Source organism: Oncorhynchus mykiss, chromosome 25 (assembly GCF_057628025.1).
Source record: "Oncorhynchus mykiss isolate SJ-2025 chromosome 25, ASM5762802v1, whole genome shotgun sequence".
In the NCBI taxonomy this organism is placed as follows: Eukaryota; Metazoa; Chordata; class Actinopteri; order Salmoniformes; family Salmonidae; genus Oncorhynchus; species Oncorhynchus mykiss.
Window position 1 is genome coordinate 57,427,432 of NC_143046.1, and position 20,580 is coordinate 57,448,011.

Genomic DNA, 20,580 nt, shown 5'->3' on the forward strand with positions numbered 1-20,580 from the left:
ATAATTGAGTCCAGTTGTTTATGAAAGGATTTAGGTATGAATACTGGGATGTTCTGATATAGGTAGAGCAGTTGTGGGAGGAAGACCATTTTAATGGCATTAATTCTTCCGAGGAGAGAAATTGGGAGAGTTCTCCAAAATAGTATGTTTGCTTTGAGTTTTTGTATCAGAGAGGGGAAATTATCTTTAAATAGTAAGGAGTATTGTTTGGTAACTACAATTCCTAGGTAGGTACATTTTTCTGAAGATAACTTAAATGGGAGATGTTCTAGCCAGGAGGCATTTTGCGACCGTATGGGCATTAATTCACTCTTGTTCCAATTTATTCTGTATCCCGAGAAGGTACCAAACAAATTGATCACATCAAGAATAGCTGGGATACTAGCCTGGGGTTCTGTTACATAGAGGAGGATGTCATCTGTGTATAGGGAGATTTTATTTAGAGTATCTTTAGTATTATAGCCGTGTATTGCTGCATGAGATCTAATCGTCTGAGCGAGCGGTTCGATAATTAGGGCGAAGAGCATAGGCGACAGTGCACAACCCTGCCTTGTCCCCCTGTTGAGGTTAAATCGGGGCGACAATGATTGGTTAGTGAGTATTCTGGCACAGGGGTTCCTATATAAAAGCTGGATCCAATTTATGAACCTATCTCCAATATTACATTTCTGTAGGACCTTGAATAGATAGGGCCACTCAACTTGGTCAAAGGCCTTTTCGGCGTCAAGAGATATGACGGCAAGGTCCACGTTGGGTAACCTCTGAGAATACATAATATTGAAGAGGCGCCTGAGATTGAAGAATGAGTTTCTGTTAGGGATAAAGCCGGTCTGATCCGAATGGACCAATTTGCCAATTAAAGTGCTAAGCCTGTTAGCCAGAGTTTTTGCTAAAATCTTTTGGTCTGTATTAAGGAGAGATATTGGTCTGTATGACCCTACCTCTTCTGGATCTTTACCCTTCTTATGTATAACTGTAATGAACGCTTCGTCCAAAGTAGAAGGGAGAGCTCCATCCTCATTGGCCTGAACCAACATTTTGTGCAGATAGGGAGAGAGCATGTTGCTGAATGTTTTATAGAATTCACCAGGGTATCCATCTGGGCCCGGGGTCTTGCCACTCTTTAGAGATTTAATTGTTTCTCGAATTTCATCAAGAGATATTTCCTTATTCAGGAAGTTAGAATCGTCCTGGTTCAGGGCAGGGAGATTACAGTCCTCCAAAAATGTTTGCATAATTAAGGGGTTAGGATCCGCTTTAGATGTATATAGAGTCTCATAAAACTGCCGGAATCTGTCATTGATGTCTTTGGGGGAAGAGAGTAATTCCCCAGATGCAGATTTAACCCTGTGAATCATTCGGTCACTCACATTTTTTCGAAGTTGTCTGGCAAGTAATTTGTGTGGTTTGTCACCAAACTCAAAATATTTTTGCTTGGCATAGAGAAAAGATTTAGCAATTTTAGCTGAGAGAATCTGATTATATTCAAATTTTAAAGAGGTAATTTTTTTATGTTTCTCCATAGATGGGTGGCTAGCATTCTCCCTATCCAGTAAGTGAATTTGTCCCTCCAGTTCTTCCAGTTTTCCTCTGTTTTGCCTACTCCTGGCAGCCTGAAAGGAGATGATACAGCCTCTCAGATAAGCCTTCAGTGTTTTCCACAATAATGCTGGGGAGGTCTCTGTGTTGTCATTGGTATCAAAGAAATATGTAATTTGGTCTTTAAGATATTCACAGAATGTTGGTTCTGTGAGGAGCTGAGGATTCAACCTCCAGACCCTCTCGTTTGGTACAATGTCACCCAATCTCAGGGAGAAGGTGAGTGGACTGTGGTCCGAGATTATAATATCATGATACCTCACATTACAGGTATAGGGGAGTAGTCTAGCATCCAACAAAAAGTAGTCAATTCGAGTGTAAACCTTGTGAACATGAGAGCAAAAGGAGTATTCCCTACCCGTAGGGTTATTGATCCTCCATATATCAAATACGTTTGAATTTTTTATGTAGGTATTCAAGAATTTGCTTGAATAGGAGGTAGGGGTTCGCCGGGTAGAGGATCTATCCAAATATTGGTCTAGCACACAGTTAAGGTCCCCTCCAATGACCAGGTTAGTATGGGAGATATCTGGAATCAGGGCGAGGACTCTTTTGAAAAAAGAGGGGTTGTCAATGTTTGGTCCATAGATATTTAGTAGAGTTACTGAGGTAGAGTGGATTTCTCCTATTGCGATCACATACCGACCCTCTTTATCCGCAATAGTGGTTTTATGTAGAAAGGGAATTCCTTTCCGTACCAGAATCGCTGTGCCTCTCGTTTTGGCAGAGAAGTTAGAGTGATGCACTTGCCCCACCCACCTACACTTAAGTCTGCTATGAGAGTTATTCTTCAGATGGGTTTCTTGCAAAAATATAATATCAGACGAGAGTGCTTTCAAGTGGGCTAGGACCTTGCCCCTCTTAATTGGTTCGTTTAAACCCTTGACATTCCAGGAAGTGAATGTAAGCCCCGCCCTCCTCTCGTTTGTAGTTCCTATGGTGGCCTGCATACCATGTAACTTGATAAAAAGGTAAGAAAGCGCACCAAACCATCACGATCAGCATATGTAGCACCTACACCTGAGCAGTATCCAACCCACCCCTCCCCCCCTGCAAGCACCTTTACTTCCCACCCTGTTCCCCTAATTTCCCCAACACTTACCCCCCCCCCCCCCATCAACCCACATTTAACAGGCATGTACAAACAGGAGAAAGAAAAAGGATAAATAAAAATAATAAACACATTGTCTGGCCGATGCCAAAAAAGCACGGCGCGACCTCGAACAAGAGGTAAAACAAAAATAAAATCCCAACTATACGTTCACCTCTCACTATCCTAGAACTTCTACTAACATATGAACTGAGGAGGCTCCCGCGAGTTAAGTGTTCAGTTAACATCTAATAAACCTAAACAGAATAAGTTGCAACTTAAACATATTGCGCATTTAAGCGTCATCCTGGGTCAATCCCAGAGATAAGCAAGATATAGCCTCAAGATGATATTGGTAAGCACTGCCGGTCAAAAAATAAACCACCCGCAACCGACATAGTCAGCCGTACCTTTACATACTGTGGGTCAGGAGATCGGAACAAGGATTTGTTAAATTAAACGTTCCCCCCATAAACAAAACATGTTTAAATAAAAATATATACATTATATATATACACACATACATACACACACACATATACATATATATATATATATACATACATATACATACATATACATACATATACACACATACATACACACACACATACACATATATATATACATATACATACATACATACACATACATACATGTAGATACACATATGTATTTATACATATATATACATACACACACACACACACACAGACATACATATACACACATACATATACACACATACATAAACACATACATATACATACACACATACATACACACACATACATACATACATATAGATACACATACGTGTATATATACATATATATACATACACACACACACACACACACACACACACACACACACACACACACACATACATACATATACATGTATGTATACATACCCACGCAAAAAAAATCATATATAAAAATATATATTTAAAGAATATGTATGTATACATCCATATGCACATATACACATACAAACATTCATACCCCAGAATAACAGTCTACACTGATTTAAAATATACACATACATAATACTAAAATGCTAAGAGAAAATAGTAATAAAGTACAAATAGTAATTATATGTACGCACACCTACACAGACATAAGCACTACAGAGGGCTGGTGGGACTCTAGTCGGGAGAGAGGCCCACGGCCAGACAAAGGCAGAACGGCACAAAACATCAACCTGCTAACCAGGTGTCTGCCCCCTCCCAACCATCACCCCCAGTCCCCTGCAAGCAATAAATAAATGGTATGGTAGTAAGAATAATGTAAGGATTGTAAAATAAATAACGAAACAAAACAAAAGTGGGGGAATATAAGTATATCCGTCCGAAGGTGTCAGTGATCAAACCTGGAAGTAAAAAATATGCATCGCTCTGAGCACAGCCGGGATGAAAGTGAATGTAACGTTCATTGAGAGCTCTGACCGCCATCCATTGGTCTGCTCAGCGTCTTACATGTTCGGTAGCCCTTGTTGAGCCCGTTTAATACGTTTTCACCCAATATGGTATAGTATGGATTCGAGTCCATGAGCAGACCCTAACACGCAATAACAAGGCACTCTAACCTGTACGGGGGATTGGTGTATATCCCCGGATAAACTTCTCTGCGTCCAAAACCGAGGAGAGCCAAATCTTCTCACCGGAAGGCGGGGTAATTCTTAGTCTTGCAGGGAAGAGTAAGGCTGGGCGAAGATGGAGTTTGTAGAGTTTGGTCATGACATCTCTGTAGTCGGCGCGATGCTTTGCCACATCGGGCGCATAATCCTCATAGACACGGAATGGATGCCCTTTATGTGACAGGTTGCCCCTCATTCGAGCTTCACGCAGGATAAGATCCTTGGTCTTGAAACTGTGACAACAGATGATTTTACTGGGCGAGGACGTTTGCCCGGTCCAGGCACTGGGACAAGGGAGCGATGTGCGCGGTCCAGCTGGGGATCCGAATCCAAAACATCCGATCCCATTGCATCCTTCAATAGCTTGGCGAAGAAGTCGGTGGGGCGAGAGCCCGCCTCTACCCCCTCTGCCAGACCAACAACGCGAAGGTTATTACGTCTGGATCGGCCCTCCAGGTCCACCACTTTTCACAGAAAGCGTCTGCACAGTATCCTGCAATGACGTACATAGCTTCTCTAACTCGTCGATCCTACCAGCGTTGAATTCAGAAGCTTTCTCAAGGTCCACAATACTCTGGCCATGCGAAGCGACCGTTCGAATGATGCTCTCGATTTTGGTGTCCAGTTCAGCAATAGTGGCCTTAAGATCCTCAGCTATAGCAACACGTAGCTCCCCCAAAGCCCGGGTAAGTTCTGTAAGTGTCACGTTGTTGCATGTGCCTCCCGCCATGTCTGTCTCGTTGTTTAGTGGGGAGTAGGCCTCCGCTGTGGATTTATTGTCCTTTGGTCGCTTATTACTCGGCATTTTCATATAGAAAGTTACAATCTTGTATTAGAAAGAAACGTTTGTTGTAAAAAGTGCCATAAAGTAGGTTAAATTAGATTATTTCGCAAAAAAGTTGCAGGAGCCTCTCACGCACAACCCTTCACTCGCCCCCCCCCCCCCCGTTGTGTCTTTTTTTAACCTTTATTAACAAGGCAAGGTTAATTAAGAACAAATTCTTATTTTCAATGATGGCCTAGGAACAGTGCAGAACTGAAAGCAGAACGACAGATTTGTACCTTGTCAACTCGGGGGTTTGAACTTGCAACCTTCAGGTTACTAGTCCAACCACTAGGCTACCCTGCCGCCGTCTATGAAATACATAAATAAAATGTTTTTGTTTTGTTTAAATATGTGTATAAAATATACTTTCCTGTACAGTAAGTAAATGTAAGAAATCCAGAAAGCATGAAAAAATGTTTTTGTAATGTCTAAAATAAAATATAATAATATAATATTGTCTGTACAGTAAGTAACGTAAATGCAGAAGCAATAAGAATTGTAAATGATGATAGAACACATCAAATTCATGTGAACATGAGGACACAAAGGAGATATTTAATTAAAAGATCATATTTTAATACATTTTTAATGCTGAAAAAATCTATGTATGGCAAATCCAATTTGGGAAAATGGCCTGTTGGACAAAAATGAAAAATAGTTAACATCCTTGCTACTTCAGCCATTTGCTATGTTAAAGTCAAATCACAGTTAATGATGAATGGATACAATTTGGAAGGATTTTCCAGAGTCATACCTCAGTAGTGTAGAGTGTCAGGTGGCACAACCATTGGTGCCATGAGGTCAAAGTGTGAAGGAGGGAGCAAGCCAGAGAGCTGTCTAGGAAGCAGTCCAGCCCCATGGCTTGGAGGCTTTGAGTTGGTCCCATCATTGTAATGCATTGTGGGGTATCTGCTGCCCCATAGACCTGCTGGCAGTGGGAAAGGTGTTAGCGAGGAGACCACCAGGGACATCTATGATTCGCTGACACAGTCTTGGTTAGACCACATGTCTTCTAAAGCAATATTCACCTGCTTTCATAGAGTAGGGATTCACTCCTTTGGGGACACTGCCAGTGTTCCCCTGATATCCATGTGTTCCCATCGGTGGAGGTGGTGGTACACACTTGTTCTGTAAAACACATCAACACATTTTCCAAATTGTTGGTAATATTAGCACAGTTGAAATACAATGGTTGTTCACTGTTTTTAATTTAATTGAATTTAAGTGTGTACTTCAGCCTTGGGCTCAGTTTTGTTAACCCATCTGTGCAGAATTGGATCCCAGACAATCTGAGGAAGAAGAGATTAGCAATGTGAAGCAAGCCACAATTTATTTTTATTTTTTAAATCCACTCAATTGTCTCTACATAGAATATAGTGTTAATAACCAGTTCCTTACAGATCTGTCTTTGTCCTCAGGTAGATGAACCTCCTTCTTATTAGCTCTTCCACTCCCAAAGACCCAGCTGAGCCAGCCTCCACTGTTATTGTGAACAGCAGGGGTCTCGGGCTCAGCCACCGGCCGGGTGCCAGTCTGGAACTGAGGGTTGGCATCGGAGTGTTCCGGCTTGGTGATGGACATCATAGCAGGATGCTCAACATATCTAAGTCGGACATCTGTAATAAGTGGGAGAAGTCAGGCCACTCTACTCATGTCACCATACAGAACAATTACTAGCTGACAGGTAGGAAGGTCTTGCTCTGATACTCTGTTTACAACCCAATCTTAACCTACACGCAGTCACAGGGATTACTGTGTAATTTCTAGTAATTTCTTTACTAATTAGGTAAGGTTAAGTGACCTCTTCTCTTGGAATAGAAATCCACAGGTGGAGTACACGCTCCACCATCCCATTTCCGCAGTGGTGCCAACATGGGGATGATGGAAGGTGGTTGTGGATGAATGTTTTCATTCTTCACAGGGACACTGGCTGTGAGGAGGATCTCCTCCCTCTCTTCAGGGATGAGGCCTGATGCTCGGAAGATCCCCTCCCTCTGTGCAGGGACACTGGCTGTTTGGAGGATACCCTCCCTCTGTGATGGGATGAGGCCTGATGCTCGGAGGATCTCCTCCCTCTGTGCAGGGACACTGGCTGTTTGGAGGATACCCTCCCTCTGTGATGGGATGAGGCCTGATGCTCGGAAGATCCCCTCCCTCTGTGCAGGGACACTGGCTGTTTGGAGGATACCCTCCCTCTGTGGCGGGATGAGGCCTGATGCTCGGAAGATCCCCTCCCTCTGTGCAGGGACACTGGCTGTTTGGAGGATCTCCTCCCTCTGTGCAGGGACACTGGCTGTTTGGAGGATACCCTCCCTCTGTGATGGGATGAGGCCTGATGCTCGGAGGATCTCCTCCCTCTCAGCAGGGACACTGGCCTTTGGGACGATCCCCTCCCTGTGCGCAGGGACACTGACCATTGGGACGATTCCCTTCCTCTGCGCAGTGACACTGGCCATCAGGTGGATCAACTCCTTTTGTGCAGGAATGAGGCCTGATGCTCTGAGGATCTTCTTCTTCGGCACAGTGATAGAAGCTGCTGGAAGAATCCCCTCCCTCTGTTCAGTGATGCTGGCTGCTGAGAGAATCCCATCCCTCTGTGCTGGGACACTGGCTGTTCGGACATTCCCCTCCCTCTGTGGCGGGATGAGGCCTGATGCTCGGAGGATCTCCAACCTCTCAGCAGGGACACTAGCCTTTGGGACGATCCCCTCCCTGTGCGCAGGGACGCTGACCATTGGGACGATTCCCTTCCTCTGCGCAGTGACACTGGCCATCAGGTGGATCAACTCCTTTTGTGCAGAAATGAGGCCTGATGCTCGGAGGATCTTCTCCTTTCGCACAGTGACAGTAGCTGCAGTAGCTGCTGGAAGAATCCCCTCCCTCTGTGCAGGGACACTGGCTGTGAGGTGGATGTCCTCCCTCTCTTCAGGGATGAGGCCTGATGCTCGGAAGATCTCCTCCCTCTGCACAGTGATGTTAGCTGCTGGGAGAATCCCCTCCCTCTGTGCAGGGACACTGGCTGTGAGGCGGATGTCCTCCCTCTCTTCAGGGATGAGGCCTGATGCTCGGAAGATCTCCTCCCTCTGCACAGTGATGTTAGCTGCTGGGAGAATCCCCTCCCTCTGTGCAGGGACACTGGCTGTTTGGAGGATACCCTCCCTCTGTGATGGGATGAGGCCTGATGCTCGGAGCATTTCCTCCCTCTGTGACGGGATGAGGCCTGATGCTCGAAGGATCTCCTCCCTCTGCACAGCAACTTCGGCTGCTGTGATGATCTGCAGGTATAAATAGAGCATAAATTAATTCCCTAAAAAATCAACCACTTAGAATCTATAACATCATTACACTGAGTGTATTAAACATTAAGAACACCTTCTCTTTCAGTGACATAGACAAATCAGGTGAAAGCTATAATCCCTTATTGATGTGAATTGTTAAATCTTCTTCTCAGTGTAGATGAGGGGGGGGGGGGGGGGGGGGGCAGGTTAAAGAATGATTTTTAGACAATTGAGACATGGATTGTGTATGTGTGTCATTCAGAGGGTGAATGGGCAAGACCAAAGATTTAAGTCCCTTTGAACAGAGTATGGTAGTATGTGCCAGGTGCACCGGTTTGGGTCAAGAACTGCAATGCTGTTGGGTTTTTCAGCTCAACAGTTTTCCCTGAGTATCAACAATGGTCCACCACCAAAGGGGGGAAACTCAATAGGAAGGTGTTGTTAATGTTTTGTTCACTCAGTGTAGATCAATCCCTAGCATATACTTCCATTTGCATGTGTACTGATACTGTAAATACACATATTATATTAATGTTATCTACAATATATTATAATACCGTAAGTCTCCCTGCTGCAGGGGCATTTCCTCCTACAATTTTGAGCTGATTTTCTTCACTTTAGCAATATTTTGTATCTTTGTTAATTTTAATTGTAATTGTGTTTGGAAAGGTACTGTTACCACAGGAGATGATGCTATCACAAAGCATTTGATGTAAGTATGTAGGACAATTACCCATAATGCTCACTGACTGAACATTCAAAATTACCATGGCAATTATTGACGCATTCACATGCTTTCGGAAACTTGGAACCTCAGAGTTAAAATGAATGTAAGTTATTAGCGTAGAGCTTCCTACTGGTTGATTCTGATACTTCACAAGTGGGAAACCTGAAATCCTCATTCCATAACGAGTTAGCGAGTCAGAGAGTCAGAAATGTCCAAATTTTCTAGTTCCGACTTGAAGGGCCTTCTATGATGTAGGGCAGGTCAGTAACCAAATTATTTGACTGTCCCCAGTCGCACACAGACTTTTATGGTCACACAAGTTGCCACTCATTCAAAATGAGTAGCCTAACAATTATTTACGTGGCCCCAGGTACATTTGCAACCAAATTATTTTTGTGTGAGAAATCAATAATAGTTGCACACATAGGGTAACAGTGAGCAATGAGCAAGATAAGCATAGACGGGAAGTTGACAATAGATTATTATTAGTGTAAATAAACTGTATTTCTATGGTTGCAGTCCTCAAAGATTGAATTGCATTGAATTGAATTAATCAGATCCAATGATTTACCGCCCGTAGGGTGGGGTACCGCTAGTCATCATTATTATAATCACCATCTCAATCATTATCACCATACCATCATAGACTTATTCTTCTGTATCTGAGACTCATCTGACACTACCTTAGATATGGCAGTCTGCAACTCAATACACTGCCCCTGCATGGTGTTCAGCGTCCCCTGCATGTGGTTAATCGACTGCTTAACATCGTTCAGCAGGATCTGAATCTCAAGCCTGCAGGAAATCAGGTGGTTCAACATACTGAGATGACGAGAGGCTTCAGACCATGCCCATTGGACCATCTTTAGGATTCTTTCTCACTTAACACCAATCGTATTAGGAATGTAACTTTGTGCAGAAGATGTTACTATAGTGTTATTTAGAAGAAAAAAAGTGTACTTTGTCAGGCGCCAAAAGGGTGACGGCATGTCTCCCTGCTCCAGTGAGCTCTGCTGACAGGTCTTGCTCACTGTTGGGAGGAACGGGAGCCAAATTAGAGGAAAAATATCTATGGTTGTTCAGCAATGAAACATTCATGGCATAATGGGGATTGTTCTTCCCTGTGAAAATAATAAAAACAGCTGGTGTTTACTTTCTCACTTTTAGATAATGTAATACAATCTTTGAACCCATCAGAAGTGTAGTGCTTACCTCCATGAAAATGTTGGTCCCTGTTATTTTGGGCGGCATTGTCCCAATGTTGACCACTAGTTCCAACTTGTGATGAGAAGGTCTTGATGAAACGATCAAGTCAACATTTTGTTAGACATTTCAGAGATAGCATTAACAGTTGTACATGAGACAGTGCTTCCAGATATTGAGGTATCTTCCTTCTGAGGTATGTAAAAAAAATCTGGTGTGTGAGTACTCACATGAAAGGTATCCATGATTCTTGGTCAGAAGCTGGAATTATTGCTACACAGCTTTCAGGCGACTTTATGTCTTGGGCCTGGATGAATCATTGAAATACAAGTAATAATGTGAATTTGTGATGCATAATTGCCAATGTAATTTGGAATATTCCATCAAAGTTATTTTTTTGACAGTCAAAACAACTAACTCTTACGATTAATCACTTGACTTGAGTAATTTGAGTTAACGGAAATAGCTACTTTATATTCTGACCTAGACACTGATTTGTGCAATGCCTAATGCATAAACTATGCGTGTTATTGGCTCATCATAGTATATAGCCGAGGGTCTCATAGTCCAAAAACAGCATTGGCCATTGGACTGCTCAGTCAAAACAACACATTTACGATTAATCACTTGACTGGAGTAACTTGAGTTCGGGAAACTAAAACATTAAAAGTAGTCTATAGCTTGACGCATATTCTTACCTTGGACAAGCTATCCAAAAGGCCTAACCAGTCTTGCTTGAAGATACCGTTAGGCAGATAAAAGCGCGGTACGGTTTGAGACACGGTATTGTGAATCTGTCACACTGATATAAAAGCACGTTTTCATTTATGATTTACACTGTAGAATGACCTGCAAGCCAATCAGAATCGAGTTTTAAACTACACGGTGGGTTCCATGGAACGTCACAAACATAATTGTCCACTTGCGTCACAGATTAAAGTCACTGAACATGGGTTTAATAGCTATATTGGCTATATGTACAGTAAATGCACATCGTATTGAATTGAGATTACACCGACTGCACCACTGAAACTATTTAGCCTAATCCTTTGAGGATCATATGTCAAATGTCAGAATCATGGCACATGAAAACATAATTAAATTGACTGCAGATTATACAATTCACTGTGACACAATATCCATGTAATTTCAATTAAATTACATTGAACCAACGTGGAATAAACATTGAATTGATTTATGTGCCCATTGGGAAGTGATCAAATCGAAATGATTGAATACATACAGTATTACAAAGAAAGACATACAAAAATAGCATCGAAAGGCTCGAAAAAGTCTAATTTCCCTGGGCCACCCAAAATAAAAAATGTATGTACGCATTTCGTCTGCTTTCAAATCTCTAACTCTCACACATATTTACAATCTCGCGATGTTTATTTCTGACGCTTTCACGTTGCGGGATTTCGTGAAGTAATTGATGCGCAGGAGAGCTTCATGAAATCAGCGACATTAACGATTCCAAATCGAGCAAAAAGCTTCAAATTAAAAGTCCATCGTTCACAAATTGTGGCAAATTTTCTGTTTCAAGATGCGTTCTGTTAAGTTTCTCTGATCTCTGAAAAGTAATTTAGGTTTTCAATATTCTTTATTAAATAATATCTGTAATAATAGTTTAATTTCTATTCCACTTGATGGCACTATCCCCTATGCTACTCCCTGTCAGGGGTCTGAGGATTCTGAAACAAAATAGTTTAGGCTCTTGAAACGCATCAGTGCGTTGGTAGATGTGCTGTACATTGTTATAAACACTTATTACACTGCTATAGACTTATTATCAATGTCACTCCCTGTTATGAACACATATTACATTATAAATGATGATCCTGTGTAGAGCATGCCGATCCCACCACCAGGGTTGTGGGTTCGATTCCCGGGGAAACCCATACGTAAAATGTATGTGCAAATGACTGTAAGTCGCTTTGAATGAAAGCATCTGCTAAATGTCATATATTATGATTACATTGTTTAAACAACAGACCTACAATGTGAAAGTCTATTGCTTTTTCAAATGAATATTTGTGTTGGAACTTGACATCAGTTGGAAAGGCAGCACATGTATCTGTTGAATTACTACCTGATTCAAAAGTTGTGGACAGAAATGTGGGTATACTATAATACAAGTTAAAATAAAATAATGACAAGCACATCTTGTTCCTTTTTGAATTCAGGTTTTATTAAGTCAGGGTAGCTTGGTGATCATGGCTACGTGTAACAGCATTGAGGTCCCCTCTGGAAACAGAACTGAATTGAGTATTACTAAACCAATATACCCTCAACTATACAGACACACAGCAATGTAGTGCTGCTGACCTGGGTTCCAGACCCACTAGGGGAGTCACCCTGCAGACCCACTAAGGGGCGGCACGTAGCCTCAAGTTTAGATCATTGGGCCAGTTACCGAAAGATTGCTGGCTCAAATACCGGAGCCGACAAAGTGAGAAAATAAGGCACTTGTGGGTGTCTCAGAGGGAGTTGGGATATGCAAAAAAACAACAATTGTGTGTAAGTTAAAATGCTCCATATTCTTGTCAATGCAGGTTCGTAGTGTTGTAATACTGTTGTAATACTGTAGCTACTATTTGACTGGAGTTGGGTCTTGATAGGACAGACTGAGTAAGGAGTAGTAAAGCCCCTGCCAACCAGGACCTCTCAACCCTCCTGTTCTAAATTCTCTGTGAACTTCCTGACCTTGAACAAGACCTCCATGTTGACTGTGGGTTGCGTGGTGGATAGTGAGCACAGCACGTCAGACTGGAGGGCAGAGGGACACACACAGAAGACAAACAAAATCATGAGCATGGTTCAGAAATTACACAAATGTGAGAGTCAGTTTGAAATGCCTGGATGTGTATGTTGAAACAGCATGTTCCAGTATGTTTGTGAGCAGTGAATGTGAGTGGGTCTGTGCTGTGAATGTGTGTTTCTCACCATGCAGATGATGGGCTCCAGCAGCTTGTCGCTAGGCACATCCATCCAGGTCAATTCTATGGCAGCCGGGTCACCTGGCGAGCACGCGGTCAGAAGGTCATCCACCATCAACTGACTGGTGGCACAGGATGTCCCTCGCACCTAGAGTACCATCACAAACAACAACATATCTTAAAATCTCCTAAATTGTAGAGAAAGAGATACACCTTTAATGTGCTGTACAAGAGTGGACTTCAATAGTTACCATACAGTATTAGTAGAAACGTTTTAAATAAATCACAAATGACTGAAAGGACAGTATAGACAGAGAGATAGTCCTATGTGTTCATCTTATTATATTTCTACAATGCCAAAACAGTGTGTGTTATTTGCAAGGAAACTGTCCCTGTTTGTAAATAATTAACATCTGAGCATGGTACTTTCAAGTTAGGCCTACCTTTCCACCCCAGACCGAGTAGGCCTACTGACGCAGAAAAATGTAAGCTTCAACTGCTGGCTAATCTTCTTCCTTGGCTTAACCCAACGAGAGGTCACAAGTGTTTCCCTAAAAGCTGTCTGGGTTTAAATGTATTTTATTGTACAGAATGTGAATAGCTTAATCAATTGATAGTGTCAGATTCGATTATATCCAAAGCAAATTAAACAACAATATCCCCATATGCATCAGAGTCACGTCTTTCCCAGTTATTCCTATTTTACATCTTGTTTCTAGCATTAAGAATCGCGGACCAAAGCGTTGTTATAGATAACTGTATATAGTCACATCTGTTTCATTTTCCTCAAAATATTAAACTAATAGTGGGTAGGCCTGTACTTTTTGCCCTTTTCTTTAAGAAAAGGTAGGCCTATGGCATAGCCTCTCATACACACTAACTTCAAGTCTTAACAGACACAGAGGTGGGCTATTTAAAGAGTGCATGGCGGGTGGAGGAATTGACTAACATACCTATGGATATAGCAGCCGATAGCCTAATTTCATCAGTCAAACCGGTAGGCCTGCCTCTTATTTCTTAAATAGGAAGAAATAGGCTCCAACACATATCCCTAATTAAAATGAAGACGTTTAAAATGAATGATGTTTACTCCAATTTGCCTACTTTCAGCACCATGAGCTGTCCATTTCCAATTGTTTGTGCCGTGGCTGCTGCTTCAAGTTTCAGCACCACAATGTAAGTTACTTGAATCTGACTTCTTGTGAGGTCAATAACTCTGATAAACCTTTTTTGATATCCTCAGAGGACCGTTATTATCATGTTTTAACCACTCCTTCATTATTACTGAAACACGATTCAAAGTGGTAAATATAAAGATCCAGTCCATAAAAAAATTGGAGGCCCCTTAAACTTCAGTGTTGTGATGCAAAAATGCTAGCAAAATGTATAGCGCATAGAATTAAAAAGGTATTGTCGGACATTATTCATTCTAATCAGACAGGTTTTTTTACATGGACAATATATTGGAGATCATATACAGCAAGTACTGCAACCAATAGAACACTATGAAAAATCAGGGAAACCAGGCCTGCTATTCATAGCTGACTTTTAAAAGGCTTTTCATAAAGTACGACTGGAGTTTATATATTAATGCCTGGAACATTTCAATTTTGGACAATCTCTTATAAAATGGGTTAAAATCATGTATAGTAACCCTAGGTGTAAAATAGTTGTACGGATGTACTCTGAGAGTCTGGAAGCAAGTTCAGGGAATGAATACATTTAATTAATAAATAAATGAACAAAACAAGGAACACAAACAGCGCACTGGCATGAAACAGCAACAATGACTAATGGGGGTAGAAACCAAAGGGAGGGACATATAAAGGGCAGGTAATCAAGGAGGTGATGGAGTCCAGGTGAGTGTCATAATGCGTGTAAGGCTGGTGACAGGTGTGCGCCATAACGAACAGCCTGGTGACCTAGAGGCCGGAGAGGGAGCACATGTGACAATAGTAAATAATGGCTACTTCTCATAAAAGAAGGTTGTCCACTATCGGCATATCTATTTATTATGGCCATCGAAAAGTTAGCTATTAAAATCCGATCCTACAATAATATCAAGGGATTAGAAATCCCACCACCTGCCAACCCCTCTTTACACTGCTGCTACTCTCTGTTCATCATATATGCATAGTCACTTTAACCATATTTACATGTACATTCTACCTCAATCAGCCTGACTAACCGGTGTCTGTATGTAGCCTCGCTAGTTTTATAGCCTCGCTACTGTATTTTTCACTGTCTTCTTACTGTTGTTTTTATTTCTTAACCTACCTATTGTTCACCTAATACCTTTTTTTGCACTATTGGTTAGAGCCTGTAAGTAAGCATTTCACTGCGGTATTCGGCGCATGTGACAAATAAACTTTGATTTGATTCATGCTGTTCTGTGCTGATGGCTGTTGGAGAGGGCAGCGGCAGCTGAGTAAGATGGGGCCTTTAATGGCCATACCTCTGGGAGCCTGTCTGCTTGTGACATGATGAGAGAGTGAGAGGGCCTTCCTGTAAGATATTTTGTGCTACAAACATACTTCAATTTGAAGAGGTTTTTGACCATTCAGGGACCTACTATCAAACAGTCATGAAATCATAAAAAATGATTGTCTACACAAAATAATGTGAATTTGGTCCCCCCAATTTTTTTTTGCCAAGTTATATGCATGAAAATAAAGATGCTTTAAAATATGTGACATTTTGGAGAGATTTTTGGACAGTATAGGGGCCTCCTAGGCTTTGTTATGGATACATGTCTATTTAGATAGGTTGGTATAAGATATCTGCTCCATTTTTGGGTCCCATGTTGACAAGATGTTGGGGAATCACTGGAGGGAAATATTGACCAACTGAGCATCTCAGTGTACATCTCAATAAACACAATAGGTGTTTTGTTACATTTCAGTATTCTGTGAAATATTTAAAGTATCATATTGGGATGCAAACTCAAAAATGTAAACTCTATCTGACATGTTACTGTTTTCTTATTTTTTAAGCCCCTGACCATGTGTGTGAGGTGTATACAGGATGTACATAAATGGGCATAAACACGTGGCACAGAAAATAAAATATTGACATTTAGGAATTGAAAATGCATCTAAATATATTTCGTTGTGTCTTTTTTTGTTTCTAATATTTTTTATTAAACACACAAGAATGGTGTATAGGTGGTATACAAGACAGGTATACAATTCTTATCTAAACATAAAAGAGCATACAGGAACAACAAGACCCAGAGTTCTGGGTGCAGAACAAATAATACAAAACACGACATACAAAACAAGGACACGTAGAAAGAAAGAGGGAAGATGTCCCCCCTATCCCCCCCCCCCCCCTTATTCTCCCCCCCCCCCCTCCCAACTGCTCGGGTGGCAGGGCCAGCACATGCTGCCCAAAGGTAGATTAAAATATTACAATTGAGAGTGCGTTAATAAGTACAAATTCACAGCGCCGACTCGTCCAAGTAGGAGAGGAAAGGCTGCCAGATTTGATCAAATGTTGATAATTTATTGTTCAGAATATATCTAATTCTTTCTAAGTGTACAGTATTTGCCAATTCACTGAGCCATAATTTGGTAGAGGGCGCTTCCCTCCTCTTCCAAAACAACAAGATTAGTTTTTTTGCCGAGATGAGACCGTACGAGATTAGTTGTTTTTGGGGGTTGGTTAATCCGTTTAGGGACTCAGTCTCCAAAACTTCAGAGAGGATCCCAAAAATTCCACTCCAATAACCATGCAAGCTAGAGCATAGGGCAAAGCAGTGGAGTAGTGTACCCTGCGTAGCCTGACATTTATCACATGTATGGGATGTGTCAGGAAATATCCTATGCAGTTTAGTTTTGGAATAGTGTAATCTGTGTAAAACCTTGAATTGTATGAGACGATGTCTGGAATTAATGGAGCATGTGTGGATATACTCCAAGCTCTCTTCCCAGTCTGCCACCGAGATGTCAGTCCCTAGTTCTTCCTCCCATTTTGCCTTGATGGCATCAGTGGAAGGTGTGCTAACAGATTGAAAAGCATCATATAGACGCAATATCAGTTTATCGGAGGTGGGGTATATTTTTATGCATCCGTCAAACATGGAAGGTTTGGCATTCCCAAATGTTGGGAGGTGTTTCCTAACGTAGTCTCTAATTTGTAGGTATCTGAAAAAATTACTTCTGGGAAGGTTATAAGTTTCCCTCAGCAACTCAAAGGAAGCAAAGGTCCCTTCTATGTATAAATCCCCTATGGTACTTATCCCCAACTCTCCCCATCGCTCAAAGGTGTTATCAAGGTTAGAAGGGGCAAAGGAGGGATTCCTGGCGACAGGGAGCATGAATGACATTGGTCTAAGCTCAAAGTGGACTTTCATTTGCTTCCAGATTCGGACTGTGCTATGTATGATAGGATTGTTACAATAAAGTGACATCTCCAGATTGACAGGCGACAAAATCACAGCGCCAATAGAGAAGGGGTGACACTCCTCACGCTCCATACTAAGCCAGCTGGATGCCGGAAGTACGTCATCCAGCAGAAACGTAACAATGCGGAGGTTAGCGGCCCAGTAATAAAATATAAAATTTGGGAGAGACAATCCTCCTTCCATCTTGGATTTACAGAGGTGTTTTTTACCTATCCTGTGTGTTTTATAATCCCAGATGAAAGGATTGATAATTGAGTCCAGTTGTTTGTTTTTTTTTGCGACCGTATGGGCATTAATTCACTCTTGTTCCAATTTATTCTGTATCCCGAGAAGGTACCAAACAAATTGATCACATCAAGAATAGCTGGGATACTAGCCTGGGGTTCTGTTACATAGAGGAGGATGTCATCTGCGTATAGGGAGATCTTATTTATAGTATCTTTAGTATTATAGCCGTGTATTGCTGCATGAGATCTAATCGTCTGAGCGAGCGGTTCGATAATTAGGGCGAAGAGCATAGGCGACAGTGCACAACCCTGCCTTGTCCCCCTGTTGAGGTTAAATCGGGGCGACAATGATTGGTTAGTGAGTATTCTGGCACAGGGGTTCCTATATAAAAGCTGGATCCAATTTATGAACCTATCTCCAATATTACATTTCTGTAGGACCTTGAATAGATAGGGCCACTCAACTTGGTCAAAGGCCTTTTCGGCGTCAAGAGATATGACGGCAAGGTCCACGTTGGGTAACCTCTGAGAATACATAATATTGAAGAGGCGCCTGAGATTGAAGAATGAGTTTCTGTTAGGGATAAAGCCGGTCTGATCCGAATGGACCAATTTGCCAATTAAAGTGCTAAGCCTGTTAGCCAGAGTTTTTGCTAAAATCTTTTGGTCTGTATTAAGGAGAGATATTGGTCTGTATGACCCTACCTCTTCTGGATCTTTACCCTTCTTATGTATAACTGTAATGAACGCTTCGCCCAATTTTTCAGTTTTTGATTTGTTAAAAAAGTTTGAAATATCCAATAAATGTCGTTCCACTTCATGATTGTGTCCCACTTGTTGTTGATTCTTCACAACAAAATACAGTTTTATATCTTCATGTTTGAAGCCTGAAATGTGGCAAAAGGTCGCAAAGTTCAAGGGGGCCGAATACTTTCGCAAGGCACTGTACATACATACACACATACATACATACATATAGATACACATACGTATATATACATATATATACATACACACACACACACACACACATATACATACATATACATGTATGTATACATACCCACACAAAAAAATCATATATAAAAATATATATTTAAAGAATATGTATATACATCCATATGCACATATACACATACAAACATTCATACCCCAGAATAACAATCTACACTGATTTAAAATATACACATACATAATACTAAAATGCTAAGAGAAAATAGTAATAAAGTACAAATAGTAATTATATGTACGCACACCTACACAGACATAAGCACTACAGAGGGCTGGTGGGACTCTAGTCGGGAGAGAGAGGCCCACGGCCAGAGAAAGGCAGAACGGCACAAAACATCAACCTGCTAACCAGGTGTCTGCCCCCTCCCAACCATCACCCCCAGTCCCCTGCATGCAATAAATAAATGGTATGGTAGTAAGAATAATGTAAGGATTGTAAAATAAATAACGAAACAAAACAAAAGTGGGGGAATATAAGTATATCCGTCCGAAGGTGTCAGTGATCAAACCTGGAAGTAAAAAATATGCATCGCTCTGAGCACAGCCGGGATGAAAGTGAATGTAACGTAACGTTCATTGAGAGCTCTGACCGCCATCCATTGGTCTGCTCAGCGTCTTACATGTTCGGTAGCCCTTGTTGAGCCCGTTTAATACGTTTTCACCCAATATGGTATAGTATGGATTCGAGTCCATGAGCAGACCCTAACACGCAATAACAAGGCACTCTAACCTGTACGGGGGATTGGTGTATATCCCCGGATAAACTTCTCTGCGTCCAAAACCGAGGAGAGCCAAATCTTCTCACCGGAAGGCGGGGTAATTCTTAGTCTTGCAGGGAAGAGTAAGGCTGGGCGAAGATGGAGTTTGTAGAGTTTGGTCATGACATCTCTGTAGTCGGCGCGATGCTTTGCCACATCGGGCGCATAATCCTCATAGACACGGAATGGATGCCCTTTATGTGACAGGTTGCCCCTCATTCGAGCTTCACGCAGGATAAGATCCTTGGTCTTGAAACTGTGACAACAGATGATTTTACTGGGCGAGGACGTTTGCCCGGTCCAGGCACTGGGACAAGGGAGCGATGTGCGCGGTCCAGCTGGGGATCCGAATCCAAAACATCCGATCCCATTGCATCCTTCAATAGCTTGGCGAAGAAGTCGGTGGGGCGAGAGCCCGCCTCTACCCCCTCTGCCAGACCAACAACGCGAAGGTTATTACGTCTGGATCGGCCCTCCAGGTCCACCACTTTCACAGAAAGCGTCTGCACAGTATCCTGCAATGACGTGCATAGCTTATCTAACTCGTCGATCCTACCAGCGTTGAATTCAGAAGCTTTCTCAAGGTCCACAATACTCTGGCCATGCGAAGCGACCGTTCGAATGATGCTCTCGATTTTGGTGTCCAGTTCAGCAATAGAGGCCTTAAAGCAATAGAGGCCTCAGCTATAGCAACACGTAGCTCCCCCAAAGCCCGGGTAAGTTCTGTAAGTGTCACGTTGTGCCTCCCGCCATGTCTGTCTCGTTGTTTAGTGGGGAGTAGGCCTCCGCTGTGGATTTATTGTCCTTTGGTCGCTTATTACTCGGCATTTTCATATAGAAAGTTACCTTGTATTAGAAATAAACGTTTGTTGTAAA

General features: G+C 42.0%; 1 protein-coding gene and 2 long non-coding RNA genes across 3 annotated transcripts; all 3 read right to left on the reverse strand.

The window, feature by feature from the left end:
• Nucleotides 1–5,911: 5,911 nt before the first annotated feature.
• LOC149972070 (uncharacterized) lies at nucleotides 5,912–8,487 on the reverse strand. Its single transcript, XM_090220619.1, has 5 exons — nucleotides 6,958–8,487; nucleotides 6,555–6,772; nucleotides 6,389–6,445; nucleotides 6,185–6,284; nucleotides 5,912–6,084 (listed from the first exon to the last, which is right to left on the reverse strand). Exons 1-5 carry the CDS (start codon nucleotides 8,450–8,452, stop codon nucleotides 5,912–5,914), a joined length of 2,043 nt encoding a protein of 680 aa, XP_090076745.1. The 5' UTR covers nucleotides 8,453–8,487.
• A 146-nt stretch (nucleotides 8,488–8,633) lies between these two features.
• LOC118936593 (uncharacterized) lies at nucleotides 8,634–10,921 on the reverse strand. The gene is made up of 3 exons (XR_016491899.1): nucleotides 10,595–10,921; nucleotides 10,374–10,455; nucleotides 8,634–10,191 (listed from the first exon to the last, which is right to left on the reverse strand). It is a non-coding gene; the product is annotated as an uncharacterized LOC118936593 (long non-coding RNA).
• A 1,616-nt stretch (nucleotides 10,922–12,537) lies between these two features.
• LOC149972071 (uncharacterized) lies at nucleotides 12,538–13,453 on the reverse strand. The gene is made up of 2 exons (XR_016491902.1): nucleotides 13,311–13,453; nucleotides 12,538–13,133 (listed from the first exon to the last, which is right to left on the reverse strand). It is a non-coding gene; the product is annotated as an uncharacterized LOC149972071 (long non-coding RNA).
• Between the last annotated feature and the right edge of the window lie 7,127 nt (nucleotides 13,454–20,580).

What these genes read in the sequence shown, in the direction of transcription:
- LOC149972070 (XM_090220619.1), bottom strand. Translation starts at nt 8,452, where the DNA reads ATGCTCTATTTATACCTGCAGATCATCACAGCAGCCGAAGTTGCTGTG. An exon ending in CTGAGGACAAAGACAGATCT is followed by an intron (nt 6,446 to 6,554) that starts GTAAGGAACTGG and finishes CTTCTTCCTCAG; the next exon opens with ATTGTCTGGGATCCAATTCT. An exon ending in AAACTGAGCCCAAGGCTGAA is followed by an intron (nt 6,285 to 6,388) that starts GTACACACTTAA and finishes TGTGTTTTACAG; the next exon opens with AACAAGTGTGTACCACCACC.